At 34.9% G+C, this 25214-nt stretch overlaps 1 protein-coding gene across 4 annotated transcripts in view; it reads right to left on the minus strand.

Moving 5' to 3' along the window:
* The window catches only part of LOC117222418 (protein qui-1), a 37745-nt gene that overhangs the window by 9671 nt on the left and 2860 nt on the right, over positions 1 to 25214 (minus strand). For 2 of the 4 annotated variants that reach the window (XM_033474097.2, XM_076522364.1), the window contains exons 2-9: positions 11057 to 12015; positions 8784 to 8967; positions 5535 to 5614; positions 5171 to 5293; positions 4109 to 4254; positions 3341 to 3498; positions 2381 to 2776; positions 535 to 945 (exon numbers count right to left, since the gene is read on the minus strand). In XM_033474097.2, the coding sequence (XP_033329988.2) occupies positions 535 to 945; positions 2381 to 2776; positions 3341 to 3498; positions 4109 to 4254; positions 5171 to 5293; positions 5535 to 5614; positions 8784 to 8892 (1423 nt within the window). In that variant the 5' untranslated portion in view covers positions 8893 to 8967; positions 11057 to 12015. Of the gene's footprint in view, positions 1 to 534; positions 946 to 2380; positions 2777 to 3340; positions 3499 to 4108; positions 4255 to 5170; positions 5294 to 5534; positions 5615 to 8783; positions 8968 to 9082; positions 9825 to 11056; positions 12016 to 19447; positions 19546 to 25214 lie in introns of those variants that run through there. The other 2 variants (XM_033474098.2, XM_033474100.2) reach the window with 2 other exon arrangements.

Consider the following 25214-nt stretch of genomic DNA (forward strand, 5'->3'; position numbering starts at 1 on the left):
TTTCTTCATTTTATTAAAATTCGCAAGAGGTAAGAATGTTGAACAAGTAATGTAAAAGTAAAGTATCACATAAATTTGCTGTGCAATTTTTATTTCATTGAATAAAATACTTCAATTTTATGAAACTTTCGAGATGTTTGCCGCGGCCGTCAAACTGTCAACGCCCGGAAAGGGATGATTTCTGAGGTCATTTCAAGTAACTTTTTCCTTAGCGAAAATGCGATCCACGACTTCGTTTGCGAGTTATTAACGAAAAACGGTGACCAATGAGAAGCGAGCTTGGCCGGCGCGAGACGGTCGCGCGAAGCGCAGTTCCGCCCATTGGCTCGACCGCCTCGCGTCAACTGGACCTCGCCTCTCATTGGTCACTGTTTTTCGTTAATAACTCCTAAACAAAGCCGTGAATTGCATTTTCGCTGAGGAAAAAGTTGTTTCAAATAACCTCAGAAATCACCCTCTTTCCAGATGTCAACATAATTATGGGACACCCTGTAGATTTAATAATAAATTTAATTTAATTATCTCCTGTCGCACCTGCAGGTAAATTTAAAGGCAGCCACGACAGAGCGGCGATGATGTCGCATTCCAGGGGGAGCAGCCGATGCAGGTCGTCGATCAGGATCAACAGCTGTTCCTTCAGAGGCTCCTCCTCGATCTTTCTCATGATCTGGCCGAACCAGTTGTTCAAATAGAGCGGGTCGAAGGAAGCGTCTTTCGGCAGGGTACCGTCCAATTGGCCCGAGAGGAATCCGATATGTTGGCATAGTACTCGAAGCAGCTCTAAACTGTAAGCGGACCGGGGGGTGGAGGAGCAGAGCCGAACTACTGGAAATGTCGTGGAACCCAGCCAGGAACTCGCTTCCATGTAAATCCTCGAGAGCAGAGACGATTTACCGGAATATTTTCCACCCTTCACCAGTATCGGACCATGCTTCTGGCATTTACCTGCGCGCAATAGATCACATGTGCATACTCTTCTACTTTAGCACGCCAACGGTTGGAGGATTAAGCGTTTCTCATAAATGATATTCGCACGAAACGATTTGGTACGTTTAATTTTGGTTATTAAGGAAATACGCTGAACTAATTGGAGTATTTGAAATGACAGTTGTAACGAGATTCGCGTGGGCATAGAAATGGAATAACGTTCATTTTGTTGAATAAGTGAAATTAAAGATGTCTAATCGGAGTTCGAGACGTCTGATGGAGCAAGTGGAATTAAAGATGTTTGATGGAGCAAGTGGAATTAAAGATGTTTCAACAAACAAGTGGAATCAGAGGTATTTAGTCAGACAAGTGAAATCGGAGGTATTTAGTCAGACAAGTGGAATCAGAGGTATTTAATGAGACAAGTAGAATTAGAGGTACTTAGTAAGCAAAGTGGAATAAGTAGTGCTTGATCAGGCGAATTTAAAATCTGTTTCTAGTTGGACAAGCGAAACAGTACGTATCTTAATCAGGTAAGTGGAGTAAAGTTTGTCTAGTCAAACAAGTGTAATAAAGTCGATTTGGTCAGATAAGTGGAATAAAGTCTCCCTAGACAGGCAAGTGGCCTTTTTAGTTAGACAAATAGGACAACGTCTGTTTAGTTATATAAGTGAAACGGGAATCAAGTTTGTTTAATCAGACAAATAGAGTAAAATTCATTTTGTCAGAGAAGTGTAATCGAATCTATTCTGCCAGGTAAGATTAGTAAAATCAATGTTGTCAGACGAAAAGAGTAAAATCTATTTGGTCAGATAAGTAGAATAAAATCTCTCTGGTCATACAAGTGGAATAAAATCTCTCTGGTCAGACCAGTGAAACAAAATCTTCCTAATCGGACAAGTGGTACAATTACTTATATAATAGTAATAACAATAATATAATAGTAATAATAATAATAATATAATAGTAATAATAATAATAATAATAATAATAATAATAATAATAATATAGTAATAATGATAATAATAATAATACTGTAATAATAATGTAATAATAACCTAACCAGGCAAGTGAAACAAAGTCTTCCTAGTCAGATAAGTGAAAAAAGTCTTCCTACTCAGACAAGTGAAACAAGGTCTTCCTACTCAGACAAGTGAAACAAGATCTTCCTACTCAGACAAGTGAAACAAAATCTTCCTAGTCAGACAAGTGAAACAAAATCTATTTCCTCAGGCATAGAGTCTGCCTACCGAGTAAAATAAAGCTTGTATAATCTGTCAACAGTGTCAAACTTATCAGAACCCGAATGTTCTCTATCGTCTACTCGAATGTGTTTCTATCATGTGTTTATGTCCCAAACCAAGTACCATTTTCCAGCAGCTAAAATAGAAAGATGCTTGCGGAGTAACGCAATATAGAGGGAGCTCTGTCTACCGACGAAAGCCATTTTTACCGGATATTAAAAGCTCCTTAATCCGTTGTATGTGTTCGTTGGTCTCCTCGCAAGGTTTCACGTTCCTGAGAAGGGCGAGGTGCATCAGGCTCTCGGCGTAAACCTCCTGCACCATTTTCTTTTTGCTTTTCATCTCGGGGTCGGCCTCGATGGACGCGTTAACCAGAGTTTGCACTCGGTTCACCAGCAAACGGCACACGTGGGATAGGTAGACCTTGTGCGACCTGTGGTTCGGATTAATACCGCCGGGTTCCTGTTCTACTTCCACGTTTATTATGTTGTCCGACGGAAGATTATCCGACGCCAGAGTTTTCAACGACGCCACCGACCTTGGACTTTTCTTCCCTTTCCATGTTCGCACCACCGTTATGATCCCCTCTCGAGTTTCGTCCAACGCTGTCGCATAAATTCCAAACGTCATACGGTTTAATAAGCTGTGTTACACGACACGATCATATTATTAATTACGCCGACACATAAATTGGGAACATCAACAATGTTTATAGAAGCCGCGGCAGACGATCCGTTATAGCAGAATCCTCGTTGTCTCTTTTAATATCGTCGATACCATCATCGTCTTTTAGGTACGCTTCTTCATACGATTGTGCTATACTTTCGTTTCATTAATTAATTCTCTGCCATTTTATTCGCATACATTTGGAATTTATTATTTTCGAAATTATTAGTTTCTTATTCAATATATTAGAAGACTATATTTTTTTATGAGTTCGCTACAATTTCGATTAGAACTTCGTATATTTCGATGCGTTCTACTATCATATTATGAATAATTGTTAAAGTCACGAAATTAGGGTGAAATTAGGGTAATTCTAATTGAAACTGTAGCGAATGAAAATTGAGATCACAGAAAAATTGTGATTTGTATGATGGTGGTTATTTGTAAAATTTAGTTTCGAGTATGTTCAATTGAGAAAGTGCTCCTTTTAAATAGTCACTCACTTAAGGCGTACTCCAATTGTCTTTCCGCAGTGCTCTTCAATATTTGTCTGATTTCCTCATTGTCACGTTTCTCTGAAACAATGGCTTCTGCCGCTTTCTTCAAAGCTTCCCTCATCGTTGGTTCTTTGCTCTGCCAACTGTCTTCTACTGTACCGTATCTGGCAAATAAGAAAATAGTGCCACGAAATTAACAGTAAATTATTAACACGAAACGAACGGCTCAAGTAATAAATAAACAATAATATCGAATCCGGTGGCGCAATACATTCAAATAACAAATTAAACGTAGCAATCGACGAAACAAATGCGCATAAACAATACTAAATAAAAATAGAAATCGCAGTAACATAGAATCTTATTAACAATTGAAATTGCAGTTGCATGGCTTACGATTTGATTAAAAATTGAAATCGCAGTTGCATGGTATACGATTTTATTAAAAATTGAAATTGCAGTTACGTGGCGTACGATTTTATTAAAAATTGAAATTGCAGTTACATAACGTACAATCTTATTAGAAATTGAAATTGCAGTTGCATGCCACGCTATTTTATCAAAAATTGCTAGAACGCAAAAGTTGATAACGAAAAAACGACAACGAGTTTGAAAAGCGTCGAAAGAGAAACGTAAAATAGCGCAGGAAGCAGGGACCGTAAAAAATTGCGGATTTTCCAGATTTCACGTTTGCACCGGCTTTTTTTTTATTACTTTCGAACGCCATTTCATATTTTCCTCACATGCAAGCCCGACAATAAAACCTTAACTTACCTGCCAGCCTTCAGGATGTAGCAATTATTACTGTCGCGTTCGTAATATTCTTCCATCATTGAGCAGTGACTCGAAAGAATTTCGTAAGTATCTTCGGCGAGCTTTGTCGGCAGCCATCCTGCGTTGTACTCGTCGCCGACCAACACCTTTAACAATACGATCCGATTTTCCTGCTGTGCAAATCGTCTTAATCGTTGTTGCTCCCGAACGTTACGGTTCAAGGGCGTTCTAGGTCCAGTGCATGTGAAACGGTGCGCGTTTTATTTTTATCACAGAAATTGCAGAGCGTCGCGTTGCGAAATAATATCTTAAAAATATAACGCAATATTGTGAAGTGATGTTGTGAAATAATATTGTAAAATAATATTGCGAAATACTGATTGCACAATTGCAGTGAAGTGTTGTAAAATGATATTGTGGAATACTATTATAAAATAATATTGTATGATAATATTGTAAAATAATATTGTATAATAATATTGTAAAATAATATTGTAAAATAATATTGTATAATAATATTGTAAAATAATATTGTATAATAATATTGTAAAATAATATTGTAAAATAATATTGTATAATAATATTGTATAATAATATTGTAAAATAATATTGTATAATAATATTGTAAAATAATATTGTAAAATAACATAATAAAATTACAAGATAACATAATATTGTAAAATTGTAAAATACTCTTAACATCGTAAAATAATATTGTAAAATTACACAAGTAAAACTGTAAAATAGTATTACAAAATTGTAAGTAAGACTGTCAAATAAACTTGTGAAATGATAAATAACAATGAAGAATAATATTATAAAACAGTGTTGTGAAATGACATCATAAAATTGCAAAAGTTCAACTAAAAGATGCAAAACCCTTACAGCTTCCACAGCATAAATAAAGACATAAACGAAAGTGTGCTTCGTAAATTAGCTCGCAAAGTTTCCTTCGGTGTGGTCGAGCTATGAATCGAGCGATCAAGTTTATCGCATACGAAACGACGCATCGCATTAACTAACTTACGACGGCGTTTGCATGTTTATCAGCCGCGAACTTACCAAAAAGAAACAGCCCCTCGAATGTTGATGTGCGGCACGTATCTCATCGAGAAACTGTTCGGCTAGAAACGGATTTCGATCGGGATTCACGTTCGTTGCATAATGCATGTCCACTAATAACACCTGCGTAATGTTTCATTTGTTAAAAGCTTGGGACGAAATGTGCATGGAACAATACATTAAACATTAAATTCAACATCGTGCAATCGGCTCGATCTCATCGCCGATGCGTTCGCGCGAGCATTTCTCGCCCGACAAATAAGCAAACGCGGGCGGAATAAAAATCGCCAAGCGAAAATTATAATCCGACTGCGTACAATTAACTCGAACAATTTGAATGGCTATTATGTTGTTGTTCTCCTACCTCGATACCCATGTCGTCATACATCGATTGCAGTTCCGGCCCGACGAGTTCCAAAAACTGTTTCCTTTCCGAGACGAACTCTGCGAATATTTTTGCAAACATTATCATTTCACATCGATTCGATTTCAACGGTGAAATTTAACGTCGCATGCTCCGCATACTTTTTCATCGCAGTTCGTTCATACCGTGCCCCGGGTTCAAGTTTCCCAACGTAATTCCAACGAACTCTGAATTTTTTAATGTTCCCGCGCTATCGGCTATGTAAAAACAAAGAGTTTAATTAGCAATTTGAAGTCTGCTCGTCAAAAATTCTGCAGGTCAAATATCCACAGTTTCCCTAAAAACGACAGTTCCGTCCCTTCAATTTCGCTTGCGAAAAATGCCAAGATCATTTTCCAAAATCATTTTCTATCCTAAATAAAATAGAAACTTAAAATAAATATTTATTAAAAATGTTCGACGATAATTACAAATAAATAGTTATCAAAATCTTCCTAAAAATCTGTTAACAAAAAATTTATGAAATCATTCGGTTTCAATCTTAGTTCAGTCTTAAGTTTCAGCGTTGAATTAGGTTGATTAAAAATCGAATAAAGTTTGTTTAAACGAAAGCAGGAAAAGAGAAATTAACCGAAATGGTTCGCGAAGGGTGGAGGAGGCCTTAAAAATGCGCAATTCCCTAGCGCGAATTCTTCGTATGACGGGCAGATCGCATAAAAATTTAACGCTCTTATTAAAGTCGACGTTTCCTGTGAATCATGCTCCAAGAAAGCACTTCTCAAGGACGCATTTATTGGAACTGTATGTTACGTGGAATTGAATTTCCCGCCGCCGGGAAGATGAAATTGAAGTAAACGAATACACGGAACGCCGTCGCGTTTGTGATTCTACAAATATTAACCGTCGGACGGAAAATGAGAAAATTATTAAGTCCATTCGAATGATAGAAATGCATTTGAACACATTTCTCAAAACGTGTCATACGTAATCTTTACACAGAGTGTTCCATAATTACGTTAACACACGGAAACGGGTGATTCCTGAGGTGATTTGAAGCAACTTTTTCCTTTGCGAAAATGCAATCCGCAGCTTCGTTTAAGAGTTATTAAAGAAAAACAGCGGCCAATGAGAGGCGAGCTTGGCTGGCGCGAGGCGGCCGAGGCCCAATTCCGCTGATTGGCACGGCTGCCTAGTGCCAGGTGAGCTCGCCTCTCATTGGTCACTGTTTTTCGTTAATAACTCTTAAACGAAGCTGCGGGTTGCATTTTCGCAAAGGAAAAAGTTGCTCCAAATCACCTCAGGAATCACCCCATTCCATCCCTCTTTCCCTTTAACATAATTGTGAGATATCCTGTATAATGTAATGAATATAAACATTATACAGTCCAGTAATTTACAATTTTAATGTAGGAATAAACATAAGTTATATGCAATAATTGATCGATGATGATTAGACAGGTGGAATAATGAATAAACGATCAGAAGCCTTCTTAAACAATCAACAGATTAGTTTATTAAACGACTGACAACTGTTTCGTTCATCGAACAAACAAGTGTTCGTTACTTTTCCCTATTAACTTTATTGTCTTTGGTAACTCCGCTTCGTCTTTGTTAATTAATTCAATTTATTATCGCATGCCTATTTAAACAGTTTTCCTCGTTTAACGGTCGTGAATGGTCGTTGAACTATTCTCACAGTTTCAAAAATGAACGGACGACAGTTTTTAACAATATCTCAACAACTAATTAACTACAATTTTGAAAACTGAAAAATTTGTACTTTTCGAGGTTTCATAGAGCAATTCTTTTTTAATAAATATTTAACGTTTCGGATGCTGAAATGAAATAAAGAGTAATTAATCTCAGTTGAATGGCACCGACAAATGTTTCTGAATTTTTAGAAAAACTTACGCAAACTATTAACGAATTAATGATCTGTATAAACCGACGGTTATTAATTGCCACTGAAAGTAATCAAAGCTACAAAATTATGTTCGACATCTGTTTAAAAACTTCTACTATTAAACCAGGAAAACCTTTTCAATACAAACATATCTAGAACCATGCTATTTCACACATACACTCCGACAAATAGTCCAAGCAATAGCAAAAACCGACGTCTAGAGACACATACGAAAAAAGAATCGACGAGCACATGGCTACGCAGGCACGTGAAGATATAAACAAACAATCATTTACAATTCCATGGTGCACGAACAGTGTATTAATTAATCATGTAAAAGATAGAAAGAGAGAGAGAAAGAGAGAGAAAGAGAGAGAGAGAGAGCGGTTGAAATAGATTAAAAAATTATTTTTCTCATCTTCTGTGGAGAGAGAGGGAAACTCACAATTTTAAAACAAATTGTGTTTCAATGACTGCTATGATATAAATTAATTAATAAATTCTCCTTTTTCAATGTACTAAACACAAACTCCGAAATTAACGAAACATTTATAAAATCGTATCAATCATTTTACATTAATATCCTGCGTAATATAATACAATATATTAATGTATAATTGTATATATATTTATATAATGTACAACGTATATAATTGTATTATAATACAATTGTATTATATTAATTAATTATTAATAATTAATTAATCAATTGTATTATAACACAATTATATATAATACAATATATTTTCTGGATGAACATCACTTTTGTTTATAACATACAATCCTGCCCCTCCACAGAAGAACAAAAGAATAACAATGATCAAAAATCGTGAAGAATTATAACAACCGAACAATATGTGAACAAGAAATGAAAGAAAACGAAACAAATTGTTTAACCGTTCACATCGATAGACCGTTCAAGAAAGCGACAGTTTTGTGTGTGTGTGTGTGTGTGTGTGTGTGTGTTTGTTTGTTTGTTTGTTTGTTTGTTTGTTTGTTTATGCAGAACGTGTCGTTCACAGGACATCTAACACACATACGTACACGCGCAGAGCGACACGTACACAGCTAAGAGTATTAATAATAAACGGACAGCGGATGTTATTCCGTTAATTAAAAGCTTCGGGAGTACTTGGAATTTTAATGGAGTTTCTGTTTGTTCTGGTCACGAGCAGAGAAACTCGACTGACAAAGAGGACACGGGAGAGAAGGGTGGAATGGGAAGGGAAAACGAGGGGACGAGGAGAAAAGTTTTCGTTTTCAGGCCAATTAAATTGCTGAATAAATGGATCCGCATAAACATCCGCTGGCCGGCACGATAAAAGAAGGATTAGAGGATTAGAGACCGTTCCATTCTCCAGCGATGAAAATTTTAATCAGCCTCGGCGCTGGCAAGTTTTTTGGGGGTGGTCCGCCCTTGATCACCCCCGCGATCAGCTCCACTTCCAGATTCATCCCGGCGATCCTTAAGCCCTCGGCTTCAGTGCAACATTCTCTCCCTTCTCACGAAAATATTCTGCAGTCCGCTCTCTGAGTCGACATGAAATTAAATTAACTTGGAATTAATGTTTATCCAGCTATGATTTTGTGACATTCAGTTTTGTAGAATTTTAATAGCATCAGCTTGGAACTAATGTTTATCCACCTCTGATTTTGTTACATTCACTTTTGTAGAATCGAATAGCGTCAACTTGGAATTAATGTTTGTCCATCTCTGATTTTGTTACATTCAGTTTTGTAGAATCAAATAGCGTCAACTTGGAATCAATGTTTATCCACCCCTCTGGCATTGTTATATTCAGATTTGTTGAATTAAATAGCATCATCTTGGAATTAATGTTTATCCATCTCTGACTTTGTTACATTCAGTTTTGTAGAATCAAATAGCGTCAACATGGAATTAATGTTTGTCCACCTCTGACTTTATTACATTCAGTTTCGAAGAATCAAATAGCATCAACTTGGAACGAGTGCTTCAGCGTTTACTTTGATAAATGCATTCGTTGAAGAATTAAGTAGCATCAACTTGGGATTTAGTACTCTACCTTCGACTTTGTTACATTCAGTTCTCAATAGATTGAATAGCTTCAACTTGGAATCAGTGGTTATTCACGTTTGCAGTGTTGTAGTGTAAAATAATATTGGAGAATGACAGTGTAATATTGTAAATAACACTGCAGCTGATATTAGAAAATTGTAAATAACACTGTAGTTGATATTGGAAAATTGTAAATAACACTGTGAAATAATTTTATATAATAATATCGTGAAATGATATTGTAATATTATTAATCAATATTCTAAAATAATGTTGTGAAGTTACGGTGTAATATTACAAAATAACAGTGCGATATTGTCAAATAATATTATAAAATAACAGTTAATACCGTAAAGTGATACCATAAAATTGCAAAAGCTTAGCTAAGTGTCAAAAAAATAATATTTCGACACACTAAAAAATATTGAAAATGATATCATAAAATAATATTGTAATATTATTAATCACTATCCTGAAATAACGTTGTGAAGTTACAGTGTAACATTATAAGAAAATATTGTAAAATAACAGTACGATATTCTAAAATAATATTGCAAAACAACAGTTAATACTGTAAAGTAATATTATAAAATTGCAAAAGCTTAGCTAAGTATCAAAAAACTAAAATTTTGACACACTGAAAAATATTGAAAATGATATCATAAAATAATATTGTAATATTATTAATCACTATCCTGAAATAATGTTGTGAAGATACAGTGTAACACTATAAGAAAATATTGTAAAATAACAGTACGATATTCTAAAATAACATTGCAAAATAACAGTTAATACCGTAAAGTAATATTATAAAGTTGCAAAAGCTTAGCTAAGTATCAAAAAACTAAAATTTTGACACACTGAAAAATATTGAAAATTATATCATAAAATAATATTGTAATATTATTAATCAATATCCTAAAATAATATTGTGAAGTTACAGTGTAACATTATAAGAAAATATTGTAAAATAACAGTACGATATTCTAAAATAACATTGAAAAATAACAGTTAATATCGTAAAGTAATATTATAAAATTGCAAAAGCTTAGCTAAGTATAAAAAAACTAAAATTTGGACACACTGAAAAATATTGAAAATGATATCATAAAATAATATTGTAATATTATTAATCACTATCCTGAAATAATGTTGTGAAGATACAGTGTAACATTATAAGAAAATATTGTAAAATAACAGTACGATATTCTAAAATAACATTGCAAAACAATAGTTAATACGGTAAAGTAATATCATAAAATAGCAAAAGCTTAGCCAAAAGTCACAAAGCTAATACTTTGGCACATAGAAAAATGTTTCCACAAGATTTTAAAGAGATGTTTGCCTCTCTAGTGGTACGATTCATACTTTTTCTACTAATTCGGCGATTTTACTACTTCAGTAGGTGCATTACAAAGTTGTTGATAGCAACGTTGTGTCCAAGAAAATGTCAAACAAGAAATCCGATTGATTCGTCAATTTTGAACTTCTCTTACTACGAACGAAGTTGAATCAATTCTGAGAAATTCTTGTGCTCGTTTAAATCACGTCCATAAACTCTTGCTGAGATAAGCTAATCACCTTTGTAGTAGTTGATGATTCTTCTTCGACTCTTTTCTTGTTCCTTCGCTCTTCCGATAATGTTCCCCTTCTCTTTAAATAGCAACAATAAAAACGACCTTATTTTCTCTAGATAATCTCTTTAAACATGGACCCCATGGACACAAACTATTCTATATAATTCTCTGTCTCTCTCTTTCTATATATATATCTATATAGATATACATATATATATTTCTATATATATTTATATATCGTCGCACAAGTTTCAACACCTACATATACTTTCTTAAATCTCTAATCATAATCATCGAATTCTCGTTTCTCGTTATTGATTGTATCTCCGTGCAACAACAATCAAAATATGTATCTCGTTTCTCCGACATCAGTCGTCGTCTCGATATCTGTCTCTCTCTCTCTCTCTCTCTCTTAAAACAGCAACTATCTCTTAACATTAACAATAATTAAATCGCGACGATGACAATACGATGGATAAACAACCTCTCGTTATTATCATTAACTTTCAATAATACATTTACAAAGGAATCAGAGATCTCTCGGTCGTCAAGAAATATCGGATTTCGCGAGATCCCGTCCGATTAAGTAATTAATTAGGTAACTTCGGTGAAGATTGTCCTCGCATCCGGCCCCTTTCCTTGTCTCCTCCTTCGATTTCTCTCGTTGTATCGTCGAGAATCTCTATCGTTTCTCTTCTTTTCACGAATCTATTAATTTCACTTCTATTCTCCCTCGTTCTCGCCTCGCTTCGGCATCGATTCGTTACTTTGTTTGTTTGTTTGTTTGTTTGTTCGTTCGATTTTTTTTTAAATCGTTCCGCGTTTTTACTTTGTACTGAATTTTTATATTGCTGATCGACGGCGTTGGTCAAATAACGTAACACATCATCTTCGACGGTCGTTTCCGGTGAATCTTCCCGTGCGAACTAGGTTGTGCCCATTTTTATTAATATCCCGGTGAATCTGGAACAGAAATATTCGACAAGCTCGTTAGCAGAAAATTTTCGGAGCAATTTACGGAGAGCACTCACTCTCTCTCTCTCTCTCTCTCTCTCTCTCTCTCTCTCTCTCTCTCTCTCTCTCTCTCTCTCTCTCTCTCTCTTACTCGCTCGCTCTCGCTCGCTCTCTTTCTCTTTCTTTGGTCGAGAAACAGAATCGATTCTTCGCAACAATCGCTTCCGGTGCCTGCGTGATTTCGAGCTTCTAAAAATAAATGCGATGCCGCTTTGTGCACGCTCCCGATACAAATCTTGTACCAGGAGACATTAATATCCCTTAAAAATGCTGGATACTAATTTTTTTTTCAACCCATCAAAACAACTGTTTTCGAGGACTTGTTTTTGTGATTTTAGTGCAATACTTAATAGTGCAACTTTATAGTGCAATATATATAATATATATAAAGGACAGCTTTATATACATATATATAAAAATATTATAAAATAAGAATAAGAAGAAAGCAACTAAAATAATAAGAAGAAAGAATATCATATAAAATAAAAGTGTGTATGATAAAATAAAAATACATATGATAAAATAAAAATGTGTATAGTAAAATAAAAATATGTACGATAAAAAAAATGTGTACGATAAAATAAAAATATGTATGATAAAATAAAAGTGTGTACGATAAAATAAAAATATGTATGCTAAAATAAAAATGTGTATAATAAAATAAAAATATGTGTGGTAAAACAAAAATGTATGCGATAAAATAAAAGTGTGTACGATAAAATAAAAATATGTATGCTAAAATAAAAATATGTATAATAAAATAAAAATATGTATGATAAAACAAAAATGTGTGGCGATAAAATGAAAATATGCATCATAAAATAGAAGTGTGTACGATAAAATAAAAGTGTGTATGATAAAATAAAAATGTGTGTGATAATATAAAAATGTGTATGACAAAATAAAAATGTGTACAATCAAATAAGAATGTGCGTCGTAAAATAAAAATGATTATGATAAAATAAAAACGTGCATCGTAAAATAAAAATTGAGCATGATAAAATAAAAACGTGCATCATAAGATAAGAGCATGTATCATAAACTAGGGTTTACCGTGAGATAAGATAGTGTGTCATAAAGGGAGCATCGGAAGGAATTCCCTGAACATTACAAAAGGGAAAGACGCGGTTTTTCTATATTTGTATAAAATTGATTTTTCCACGGTATACGGAAGAGAGCAGCGTGAATGCTTTGGCCTCTGAATAGAAATTGTAGTTGAGTGTTCGCCGTGTGTACAGTGTCAGGGCCGCTTTATTGACGTGAAATGCATTATGCAACCTTGATGCAACCCGGTTGCAGAAAATGCACTCTCCGCTCCCAGAGAACGAATTTCTCGCGATATCGATTACCTCTCAAAATTAACCCTTTGTTCTGAACAATCAGCTCTGCTCAAAGCCTCCGCCGTGCTCGCCGAAATTGCTGTGTTACAGTAGAGAGATTCCTGATCTGGCCGACGCGCGAACGCCCACGCGGAAAATTATTAAAAATATAATGTTTCCAACGTCGCCCGACGATATTATTTCGTGGTACCTTCACATCGAGCGCAGTATACATACATTATTAGCATTCAGAGTGAAATTAGTTCTTAAATTGAAATTACTTTGGCAAATGATTTTGTACAGTGACATTATAATTTGTTTCGAAATCGGATATTTTAGGAGCAACTCTTGCAAAAATGACCATTAAATGTATCAATTTAAAAATGGTGATTCTGCTGGAATAAATATGCACGAGTATTTTTACAATCCTGAAAGGACGTTAAATATATTAATTAGTTTCTTCTGCGAATAAATAATATATTGTAAACATTCTGTAGATTTGAATAACACGAATGTATTAAAAAGTATGTCTGTTTAAAAATCTGCACATCCAATTTGAACTTACGGTCAAAGTTCAATAAAAAATTTTTACGATTCAGTCTTTGGGAACAGTTATAATAATCTGAAACGTTAAAAGCGAAGAATGACGAACGATATAAGCGTAATGTAATGTGTAAACTAGAATTGCAAGAATATTGTTACTATTGTTATTATTATTATTATTATTATTATTATTATTATTATTACTACTATTATTATTATTAGTATTATTACTATTATTATTATTAGTATTATTATTATTATTATTATTATCAAGTAAAGCATTAACTTGTTTCGCAGTTATTTCATCCGAAAACCGTCGCAACGGATTTGGTTCGAAACATAATGATACGTAATCGTTTTAGTACAATAATCGTATTTCAAGATCCATTAGACTCGACAACATTTTCGCCGAATAACAATATTTATAATTACCGTGGCACGAGCCACACGATCCGGTACACCGGTAAATATAGAATATCGGGAGAGCTGTGCGAGAAATAAAGATTTCACGAGTGTGACTGGTCCGCGTTGGAAAAGGGACACGTCTGTTTGCCGGTGTAGTAGAGAGTATAAATAAAGATGGCGGATCGATCTTGTTCACTGTTTAATTGAATGTCAGCTGATGCTACTGGGACATCAACTGATTCCGCTAACAAGTTCAATCCACAACGGGGAATACATTCTCGATTTCAATAATTGGAATAATTGGATTGCTTGCGCAACGACGGCCGAGAGGAAACGATGATTGAACGATCCGGCGAATAACCGATTGTAAAACCGATTTTATCGGACGCCATTTTTCATTTAGACGCCGGCCACGGACAGCTTTTTTTTCGAGAAATCGATCGAATTTATATTATCTCAGATGACGGATGCACGATATTTGTCAAGCTGATAGCGATACTAACGAAAAACAGACCTTTTTTAAGCCTTTGGCTATAATCAGAGACATTCGACAAATGATTTGTGAAACATTGTTGGTATTCTCGGGTAATTTAGAGCGAAAGCATCCATTAAAAATTGGCGCGTGTTTATCTCCATTCTGTACATTATTTATTGTATATACGTCTCGTTTTGATTTTTTATTATATACTAAAACATGTATTTATGCAGAGAATCGAATGGTGCGTTCGTTTCGAACAAGAATCGATGTTCGAAATTGATTCGATTGTTTCAATCTATTATATGTATACCTATATAAATGTCTTCTGTTTTATTTATTATTATTAAATTTATCAGTATTTATTGTTATTAGTATTTATTATCTATTTCAGATCTATTTTACATAGACGGTGATTTTACGAGGCACTGATTTTTGCTAACGCATCGCAACGTAATCAGAAATACGCAACGTCTGCCATTTTCCTCGAATATTTCAGTCGTTCTGTTTTAAACTGCACACTTGAAAGTGTTATTATAAATTTCTGCAGAGCTTTCCACAGATTTCAAACACGGAAAAGCAACGTCAAATCCTGGAAGCGTTCGACGTAATGCAGCTCTGCAAGATTTTATGCACAATAATTGTAAATATTAGATCTATGCCACTTTTTTCGAACATTTAAATTATACAGCGTTAAACTAGATATTCTAAAGTATCGTGTAGAATTTTTACAGAATTTTCCACACATTCTAAATAGGCAAAACTTATGTCATATGGTGAAGATCGTAGGGGGATGTTTGACGACTCGAGGAGGAATTATACTCCACAGCGAACTATAATTAAAAATACAAAGCATCTGAGACTTTTTTCGAATATTTAAATTGTACAGTTTTAAACTACATACACGAAAGTATTATAATAAATTTTTACAGAATTTTCTACACATTCGAAGCATGAGAAAACCGTGCTGAACGCAGAGAATGTTGTTGGTCATACTGTAGACCAGCAAGACCCTATGCGAAATAATTACGAATATGAAACCTGCGTCGTTTCCTGCGACCATTTCAATTATGCAGGATTAAACTGCACATTCTAAAGTGTTGTACAGAATTTTTACAGAATTTTCCACACACTCTAAATAGGAAAAACTTATGTCACATGGTGAAGTTCGTAAGGGGATGTTTGACGACTCGAGGAGGAATTACACTTCATATCGAACTATAATTAAAGATACAAAACTTTTGCAACTTTCTTCGTAATGTTTCATTTACATAGTATTAAACTACGTATTCGAAAGTGGTACAGTAAATTTGTATACAACTCTTCGGTCATCCTAAACAAGCCAAGTTTACGTAAAACCGTAAAGCTTGCGGAGTTTTACGACTAGAGGAACTTTTATATTGCAATATAATTACAATTACAAAACTTTTGTAACTTGCTTGGTATATTTCAGTTGCATAGTTTTAAACTGCATACTCGACAGTATCGCAGTAAATTTTTACAGAATTCTTCAGACATCCTAAATAAACAAAACCGATGGAGCTTGCGAAGGAACGTTTTACAACTCGAGGAGGCTTTACATCGCGATAGAACTGCAAAAACAAAAGTCGTTCACCTTCGATCGAGTGCCTAAATCTGTGCAGCGTTGGACCACATTTTCGAAAGTATTCCACGGAATTTTTACAGAATTTCTCGCGGATTCCGAACACATCGGGGAAGCTACGAACAGTCAGCGGAATCGCGAAACCTGAAAAGATTCCAGCGGCACAATTTTGCCATTCTTTCGAGTGCAATCCCGTGCGAGATTGAAGTGCATCCGCGGGAGCGTGCCAACTATAAACCGAGGAGAACATAGCCTTGTCAAACGAACGTCTTTACCTTTGGCTCGCCGATAATGCCGCGAAGAAAGGCGGAAAAGCGGAGCGTACAACACTCGACGTTGAAGCAAATGGGGCGCGGATACGTCCTCTCGAGGAACACGGCGCCCGGCAATTATCGAGACTCCCGGATAAGTGTCGGTAAACAGAGTGACGAGCGTTCATCGAAACCCGGGGACCTGCTGGCCCCCCGTCGCAGTGTGCCATAGAGTGCAGTGCACTCGTTGTCAGCGGCAGCGACGCGAATGCCACCCCGTCGTTAAGGGGACATCCATTTTAACCGGATCCTCGGGAAATTTTCACGGAGACGGGGATCCATTAAAACGAAAGTGGATAAAGCGGAAACGGCGGGTTCGCCTGGAAGAACTGGACCGAACGAAGACCAAGCAGCCGCGACCCCGACCGTCGAACGTGGACGAAAAAAGAAGGAAGATCCTCGAATCGATCGTAAGCGACGATTGGCGGAAAGGTTCGCGGTGAATCCAATTATAACGGCGGCGGTTCCTTCTTGGTGCTCGGGGGAGATCTACAATTTTTTCTGCCTACACGCGAAATCATTAATTCGGTCACCCCTTTGATCGTTTTTGCAGGAAAATTCGACGTTGGTCGTTGCCCGACGTGATCTCTTCGAGATGTCCGAAGATCTCTGTTGGATCCGGATTGGGACTTGGTTACGCGCGAAACGTTATTTTCGCGTGTTTAGGATGTGCGAAAAATTCTGTGAAAATTCGGTATAATATTTTAGAATGTGTAGTTTAATGCTACATAATTTAAATGTACGAAAACAGATGATACAGGTTGCATATTCGAGATTACTTCGTACAGAGTCTTGCTGGACTGCATTACATCTAACAAAGTTGTCTGCCTTTGACGTAGTTTTCTCGTGTTGAGAACGTGCGAAAAATTCTAGATGAATTTAGCGTAATACTTTCAAGTATGCAATTTAAGACTATAATATTTGAAATATTCGAAAGAGGTTGCAGAAGTTTTGTATTTGTAATTATGGTTTAATGTTAAAATCTCATCGAGTCGTGAAACGTTCCTCCGCAAGCTCCACGGTCTGGCATCGATTTCGTCTATTTAGAATGTTTGAAGAATTCTGTAAAAATTTACTGCGATACTGTCGAGTATGCAGTTTAAAACTATACAACTGAAATATACCAAACAAGTTACAGAAGTTTTGTAATTGTAATTATATTGCAATATAGAAGTTCCTCTAGTCGTAAAACTCCGCAAGCTTTACGGTTTTACGTAAGCTTGGCTTGTTTAGGATGACCGAAGAGTTGTATAAAAATTTACTGTACCACTTTCGAATACGTAGTTTAATACTATGTAATTGAAACATTACGAAGAAAGCTGCAAAAGTTTTGTATTTTTAATTATAGTTCGATATGAAGTGTAATTCCTCCTCGAGTCGTCAAACATCCCCTTACGAACTTCACCATGTGACATAAGTTTTGCCTATTTAGAATGTGTGGAAAATTCTGTAAAAATTCTGTACAACACTTTAGAATGTGCAGTTTAATCCTGCATAATTGAAATGGTCGCAGGAAACGACGCAGGTTTCATATTCGTAATTATTTCGCATAGGGTCTTGCTGGTCTACAGTATGACCAACAACATTCTCTGCGTTCAGCACGGTTTTCTCATGCTTCGAATGTGTAGAAAATTCTGTACAAATTTATTATAATACTTTCGTGTATGTAGTTTAAAACTGTACAATTTAAATATTCGAAAAAAGTCTCAGATGCTTTGTATTTTTAATTATAGTTCGCTGTGGAGTATAATTCCTCCTCGAGTCGTCAAACATCCCCCTACGATCTTCACCATATGACATAAGTTTTGCCTATTTAGAATGTGTGGAAAATTCTGTAAAAATTCTACACGATACTTTAGAATGTGTAGTTTAACGCTGTATAATTTAAATGTTCGAAGGAAATGGCATAGATCTAACATTTACAATTATTGTGCATAAAATCTTGCCGGACTGTATTACGTCTCTCAACGTTTTCCGTGCTTGACGTAGTTTCCCCGTGTTTAGAATGTGCGAATAATTCTCCGAAAAATTAATACAATGCCTTCGAGTGTGAAGCTTACGTCTATAATATTTGCAAGATTCGAGAGAAGTCGCAGGAATTTTGCGCATCGTATTGCAATGTACATCACCCGCGAGTCGTAAAACTTACCCCCACAAGCTTCACGATTTGACGCAAGTTTCACTTATTCAGAACGATTGCAGAACTCGGCAAAAATTCTCTAAAACACTGCCGAGTTAAAAAGTCTACGAAATTTAAACACACGACCGAAATAACCTCATTTCTCGCACTTTTACTTAATTCGCTAGCGCGCCCCCGATCTCGCCGCAGCAAAGCCTGGGAAAGACCGCGCCAAGATTTTGCTTTCGTTGCGAAACAACAAATTGGAAAAAGGGCGTCGCGGTTCTTCCATTGATCCAGGGTCTGAAACACACCACGCCCAAGGATCTTCATGCAAATGAAAGAAGCCTTTCGCGGCGTTCGCGGTGGGGCGGCGGTCGAAAAGTTGTAACATCGCTCGCGGATAGAATACCGGAGGGGTTACGGGGAAACACGGTTGCGGTTCCCGAAGCGAGATTTGAAAAGGAAATTTTTCTTCGTCAGAAAATACCGACGATATAACCGGGTCGCAGCTGCCTGGTGTACGCTCTTAGACCGCCGCGGCCCGCTTTCAATGGGGAAAGTTGCGACGATGAAGAAAGTTTTATCGATATGCGAGCAACTCACCGCGAACAGACGATCGCGATGATAAGAAACTCGACCGTGACAATTACCCGGCGTTGTTTAATGACTATTGTGCCAGCGCGGGCACTCCTATCGGGATCGATACACCTGTGGATCTCGTTCGCAAAACAAATCGACGATGCTCGATTTTACGGCAGAACCTGAAACAGATTCGACCGAAATATTTTCATTTTTCTTCGCGGCTCTTTGTTAATTATTCTTTTGTACAGTTGTTTAACGGCGGATCTACCGCCATTGTGGTGTCGTTTCAAAGCAATGACGAGATTGGATTCACTTCGAACAATTTAAAAATAGAAACAAAAGGTAGACAAGGAAGATAGAAAAAATATCTCATAGACATATTTAAAAAATTTCGGTTACTGAAAGAAATAATTAGCAACCGGTCATTTTGACTGGTTTGATAGTTCAAATCACATTAGCAAATAAAAGATAGATTTAATCGAATTTTTTAGTTTCCCTTGTGTTTGAATTATCTTTTGTAATTTAATAGAAATTTTGTACACTATTGATTAGGTTGTTATTTTATATCGGAATATGTACATTGTACACGTAAATTTTATCGATTTAAGGTTATGTTTTTGTAATTAAATCAATTATTTTTTGTAATTTAATAGAAATTTTTAGGTTATTATTTTATATCTAAATACATTCTACACGTAAATTTTTACCGACTTAAGGCGCCCATGTTCCTCTAATTGATTTGGATAATTCGAGTTCTATTGTGCTCCTCTTGAAAGAAAAATATAAATAAAATATAATCAAATACAATAATGGAATATTGTGAAATTCTGTGCTACGATAATTTTTTAAATATTGAATAATAATTATAAAAATTATAATTCTATATTGGTATGATAAAATGTAATAAAATATAGTATAACATTATGAAACTTTTTACTAGATTGATCGTTTTAATATTGGATAACGATTATACAAATTAAAACTCTATAATAATAAAATAATAATAATATAATAATAACAATAATAATAATGAAATATAAAAAGAATTTTATGAAATTTTTTGCTGCAATCATTGTTTAGATATTGGATAATGTTCATAAAAACTAGAATATCATATCAGAATTAAAAAAAATGCAATAAAATGTCCAATAAAATGTGCAATAAAAATTTTGTGAAATACTTCGCCAGAATCGTTTTTCTAACGTGGACAAATGCATTGACAATGAATGAGTTAATACGTTCGTGTTGTCTCAATTAAATTATAAAATACGTGTAATTGTTAACGCGCGACATTTCGAACTGAATTTTTCAAACGCCTCCCCCGCGTTAAAACGGCCATCGTACCGTAACGAAAGTTGCACAAGGGGAGGAGTCGCTTAATGAGTACCGGTCACCTAAATTGCGCTTAATTGTGATATTATAATTGTGTCACAGGTCGTACAATTACGCTTAATTGCTGTATCAAGAATTGTATGCCCGTGCTGAGATTCGTTAACAAAAGGCTAGCATATTTCTATGAAATTACCTAGAATCATTGAAACAATCATTCACTAAAGTAGAAAAGAATAATTACGATCTAACAATGAAATTACCTGGATCAGTTAATAAAATCGGACATTTTATATATGTATATATTTTTTTCTCAAAAGTTACCATCGTCGTCCATACTTGATTTAAAATTTTTTCTTTTGCAACACATAAAACACTGCAATTTTTAATTAAATTATTTTCGTTTTGCTTGCATAGTCTTCTGAATATGATACTTAGGATAATAAATAAATAATCGTGATTTATGCATGATATTAAATTGTTTAATATACATGAATAAATTGTCTAATACACATTTGCAGCAATCAATTGTTTAATATACAAGTATTACAATAGATGTACATGTTTAATAATAAAATGTTGAATGTACATGTACAATAATAAATTGTCTAATGTACATGTACAATAATAAATTGTCTGATGTACATGTATAATAATCAATTGTCTAATAGACATGTATATACAATAATAAATTGTCTAATAGACGTGTATATACAATAATAAATTGTCTAACAGATGTGTATATACAATAATAAATTGTCTGATGTACATGTATAATAATAAATTGTCTAATAGACATGTATATACAATAATAAATTGTCTAATATACATGTACAATAATAAATTGTTTAATACACATGTACAATAATAAATTGTCCAATATACACGAACAATCATAAATTGCCTTATATGCATGTACAATAATTCGTTGTTTATTATTTATCAATAAGTTGTTTACTATTTATAACAAGTAAATTCTGTATAAATTTTCTTTCTCGCTCACGAATTCATTGATAACAAATAAATGCTGATCAACGCGTAGCTGTGAAACGAATCACAGTTTAAGAGGTCGATTTATTTTAAATCTCCAAAGGATCAAGACGATCGAGTGCTTCGATGTTAAAATTTGGAGAAACTCCAAAAATGGAGTAAACCGATTTGATTTGTAAACGGGCGAATTATTTATTACGTTCGGTGGAAAGCGTGCGAAGAAACTAGCGTGTCGCTGCCAAGTCTCAGCCCCTGGTGAACCCCTGAACTTTTGACCCGCCCCAGCCTGGGCAAAACACAGGCATGCATAGAGCATACAGCATACAGCATACAGTGTGGGTTCGCGACGTAACGCGGTCGGAGAATCGACTGATCTTGAGAGCGCAACCACGCCGTACCAATTAGTCCCTTGAAACGAATAAACGAGCGTTCGGCAGCACGAACAGCGTAATCGAGCGATCGGACCGCGACAGATCGAACACAAGTCGAACACAACGAGATCCGATCGCTGATAACTACCCAATTTCCATCGTGAACCCATTTGCCTCTTAATGGTAATTCTCTACACCAACGATCCACTCGATTCCCCCCTTTGGGAAAATGGAAAATTAATTTTCTTGGAAATTAATTTTTTCGTTAATTTTTTGTTGATTCGATACTCGATATTTAATTACACTTAATTTATGTACTCGTTCCTTTATTTTATTTTAGGATCTGTTTACTTATTTTATCAGGGTATTTGTTTACTTTTGAAAATTTTCCTTACTTATTAGTGAAATTTGTTGATTTGTTGTCGAAGACTTGTTTATCTGGAAGCGAAGGATTTGTTTACTTCTTGTTGAATAATTTGTTGATTTCCTACTGAGGGATGTTTTTATTTATTTTTCGAAGATTTGTTTATTTGGAAGCGAAGGATTTGTTAACTTCTTATCGAATAATTTGTTGATTTCCTACTGAGGAATTTGTTTATTTCCTGGTCAAGAATCTGTCCATTTATTATTTAGCTATTTGTCTTGTTATTATTTAGCAATTTATCTGTTGATCATTTAACAATTTATCCAGCTATTATTTAACAATTCGTCTGATTATTGTTTAACAATTTGTCTGATAATTATTTCACAATTTATCTATTTATTGTTCAACAATTTGTTTACTCATTAGTTAACAATCTTCATCTAATTCTTATTAAAAATTGTTAACTTATTAAATTATTAACTTATTATTTACTAGCTTCGGTATTTGATAATTATCAGTTCATTTACTGGCAATTTATTCATGTATTTGATTATATATTTTGTATTTGATTATATTTATTCAAATATTTGTTGCCTTTAACATGCCACAATTTGTCCAACATATGCAACTTGAATAACGATTTTCACGTAGGAACGCATTAACCGAACTAGATTTGAGAATGAAATCTTTTCGCGGACGAGGGTAAATCTTTTTTTTCCCTCCGTATTTGATCGCGTTGAAGCAATGCTTCACAGGTCACATGATCTAGTGTCACTAGTGTTTTAATGACGGCCATTGTTTCCATTTGCTTGATTCGTTTCTTTTGTTCCTTACGTGTTCCTAGTTTCTTTTGCCTACCTCGTGCGGAACGACACACTTCAAACATTTCATACAGGTCATCGCGTTTTTAAATTAAACAAATGGACGATACGACATGAAAGTCTACTTTTCGCTTCGACAACTCGTAAAATTGGAAAGTTACTTTTTGTTTAAAACCATTTACAATACAGTTGAAAATCTACTTTTTGTTCGATATCGCTTATAGGTTTTGAGATCTACTTTTTGTTTAAACTATTTGTGATTCTCGAAATCTACACTTCACGTCAACAATTCGTAGATTTGGCGATCAAATTTTCATTCGAACAGTTCCTAATGCAAAAAATTCTTCGTCGACACGAACATTAATTTTGGCAAGTGTTTTTCGATAATTACTGATAAATAAATTGATTAAAAAAATTAATTGATAATAAATGATTATTTAACTTCAAACGACAGTGTACATTACTTTTCGAAATCGACACTGTTCAAATATTTGTACGATAGGAACAACGAATTTTTCAACAATTTTTATGCAAACTGCCACAACAAATATGTGATATTCCGCTCGAATAAATTGCAGCCCAACTGTCCTCGGTCAGAATTTGTTTACAAAATTTGCATGAGAATTAGCAGACTGGTGATAATTTTTCTGACCCAGCACATAGTTTAAGTGGCCCAGCATGTGGGTCCATAAAATTCGTGCATTTGTTTGGAGAGCATAAGCTTCCTAAGTACACTGAGAGGTTTATTTGCTATTGGTCGATCAAATAAACAGTTTGGAACACGATCATTGTTTACGTTGGAAAGACAAACAACGTTTTTCTCAGCCCGAACAATGATTTGCGTAAAACTTTTCAAAGCAAACGAAAAATAAAATTAATAAAATCAATGAAATTAATAAAATTGATGAAATTGATTAAATTTATGGAATTGATGAAATTGATAAAATTGATAAAATTGATAGAATTGATAAAATTAATAGAATTAATATTGAATATTGAATATTGAATATTGAATTAATATTGATAAAATTGATAAAATTATTATTAAATTCTTAAATGTTGAAACTTTTAATACACCCGTTGCATAGAATCGCGTTTTAGCTTACTTGAGTAAATATTTATAGCGATCAACAGGATCTAGGAAGGCCTAAAAATAATAATGCCGATAGCAACAACAGCTGAGGCTCGGTTAGAAATAGGTGGGAGAGTAAATAATGCAGATCAACAGTAAATAAAATGGATAACTATAGAAGCGGATACCGTGGAACTATACTAAACGCGGAGCGGAATCTATTTAAAATCCGTACAACAGCGTAGGTCGCGTTAAATGAAAACACGAGCGGTAACCAATTAATTGATCTCGCTGCTCCATTAGTTATTCATTAAAACATTAATCCGAAGAGATATTCTGCCAAAATGTGCTGCAGCCACTTTTCCCATTATTATTAGCAATGGAAATTATTTTCTACTTTCCATTGCATTGATACGCGCGAACGTGTAAAATTCTTTAGAATCGTTTTGTAAATGATAAAAAAAAAAAGGAGGAAAAGAACTCCGAATTCGAAAACGAGAGATAAGAGAGGAATCGCGTAACGTGTTATAAAGCGTACGTAAAAATACTCCATGAACGCTGCCTAGTGAAACCTGAAACTCTCCGCGTATCTAGTAACACCGTAAACAAATCGCATGAAAACGTACGGCACAGATAGCGGAACCGAATTAAAAGATGTAACACGAGGAAAATATACGTGTGAGCTCACCTCGGGGAAATATTTAATGTAGCGAGAGAGTTGCGTTGCACGTTCCCTCTCTTTTCTTCCAAATTTATAATGAACCAGGTAAATGCTAATTAATTTTAGTGCGACTTGGTTTTATAATTTAATCCTGTCTCGAAACGTTACCTCGAAAATACT

This window comes from Megalopta genalis, chromosome 5 (assembly GCF_051020955.1).
Source record: "Megalopta genalis isolate 19385.01 chromosome 5, iyMegGena1_principal, whole genome shotgun sequence".
NCBI lineage: Eukaryota > Metazoa > Arthropoda > Insecta > Hymenoptera > Halictidae > Megalopta > Megalopta genalis.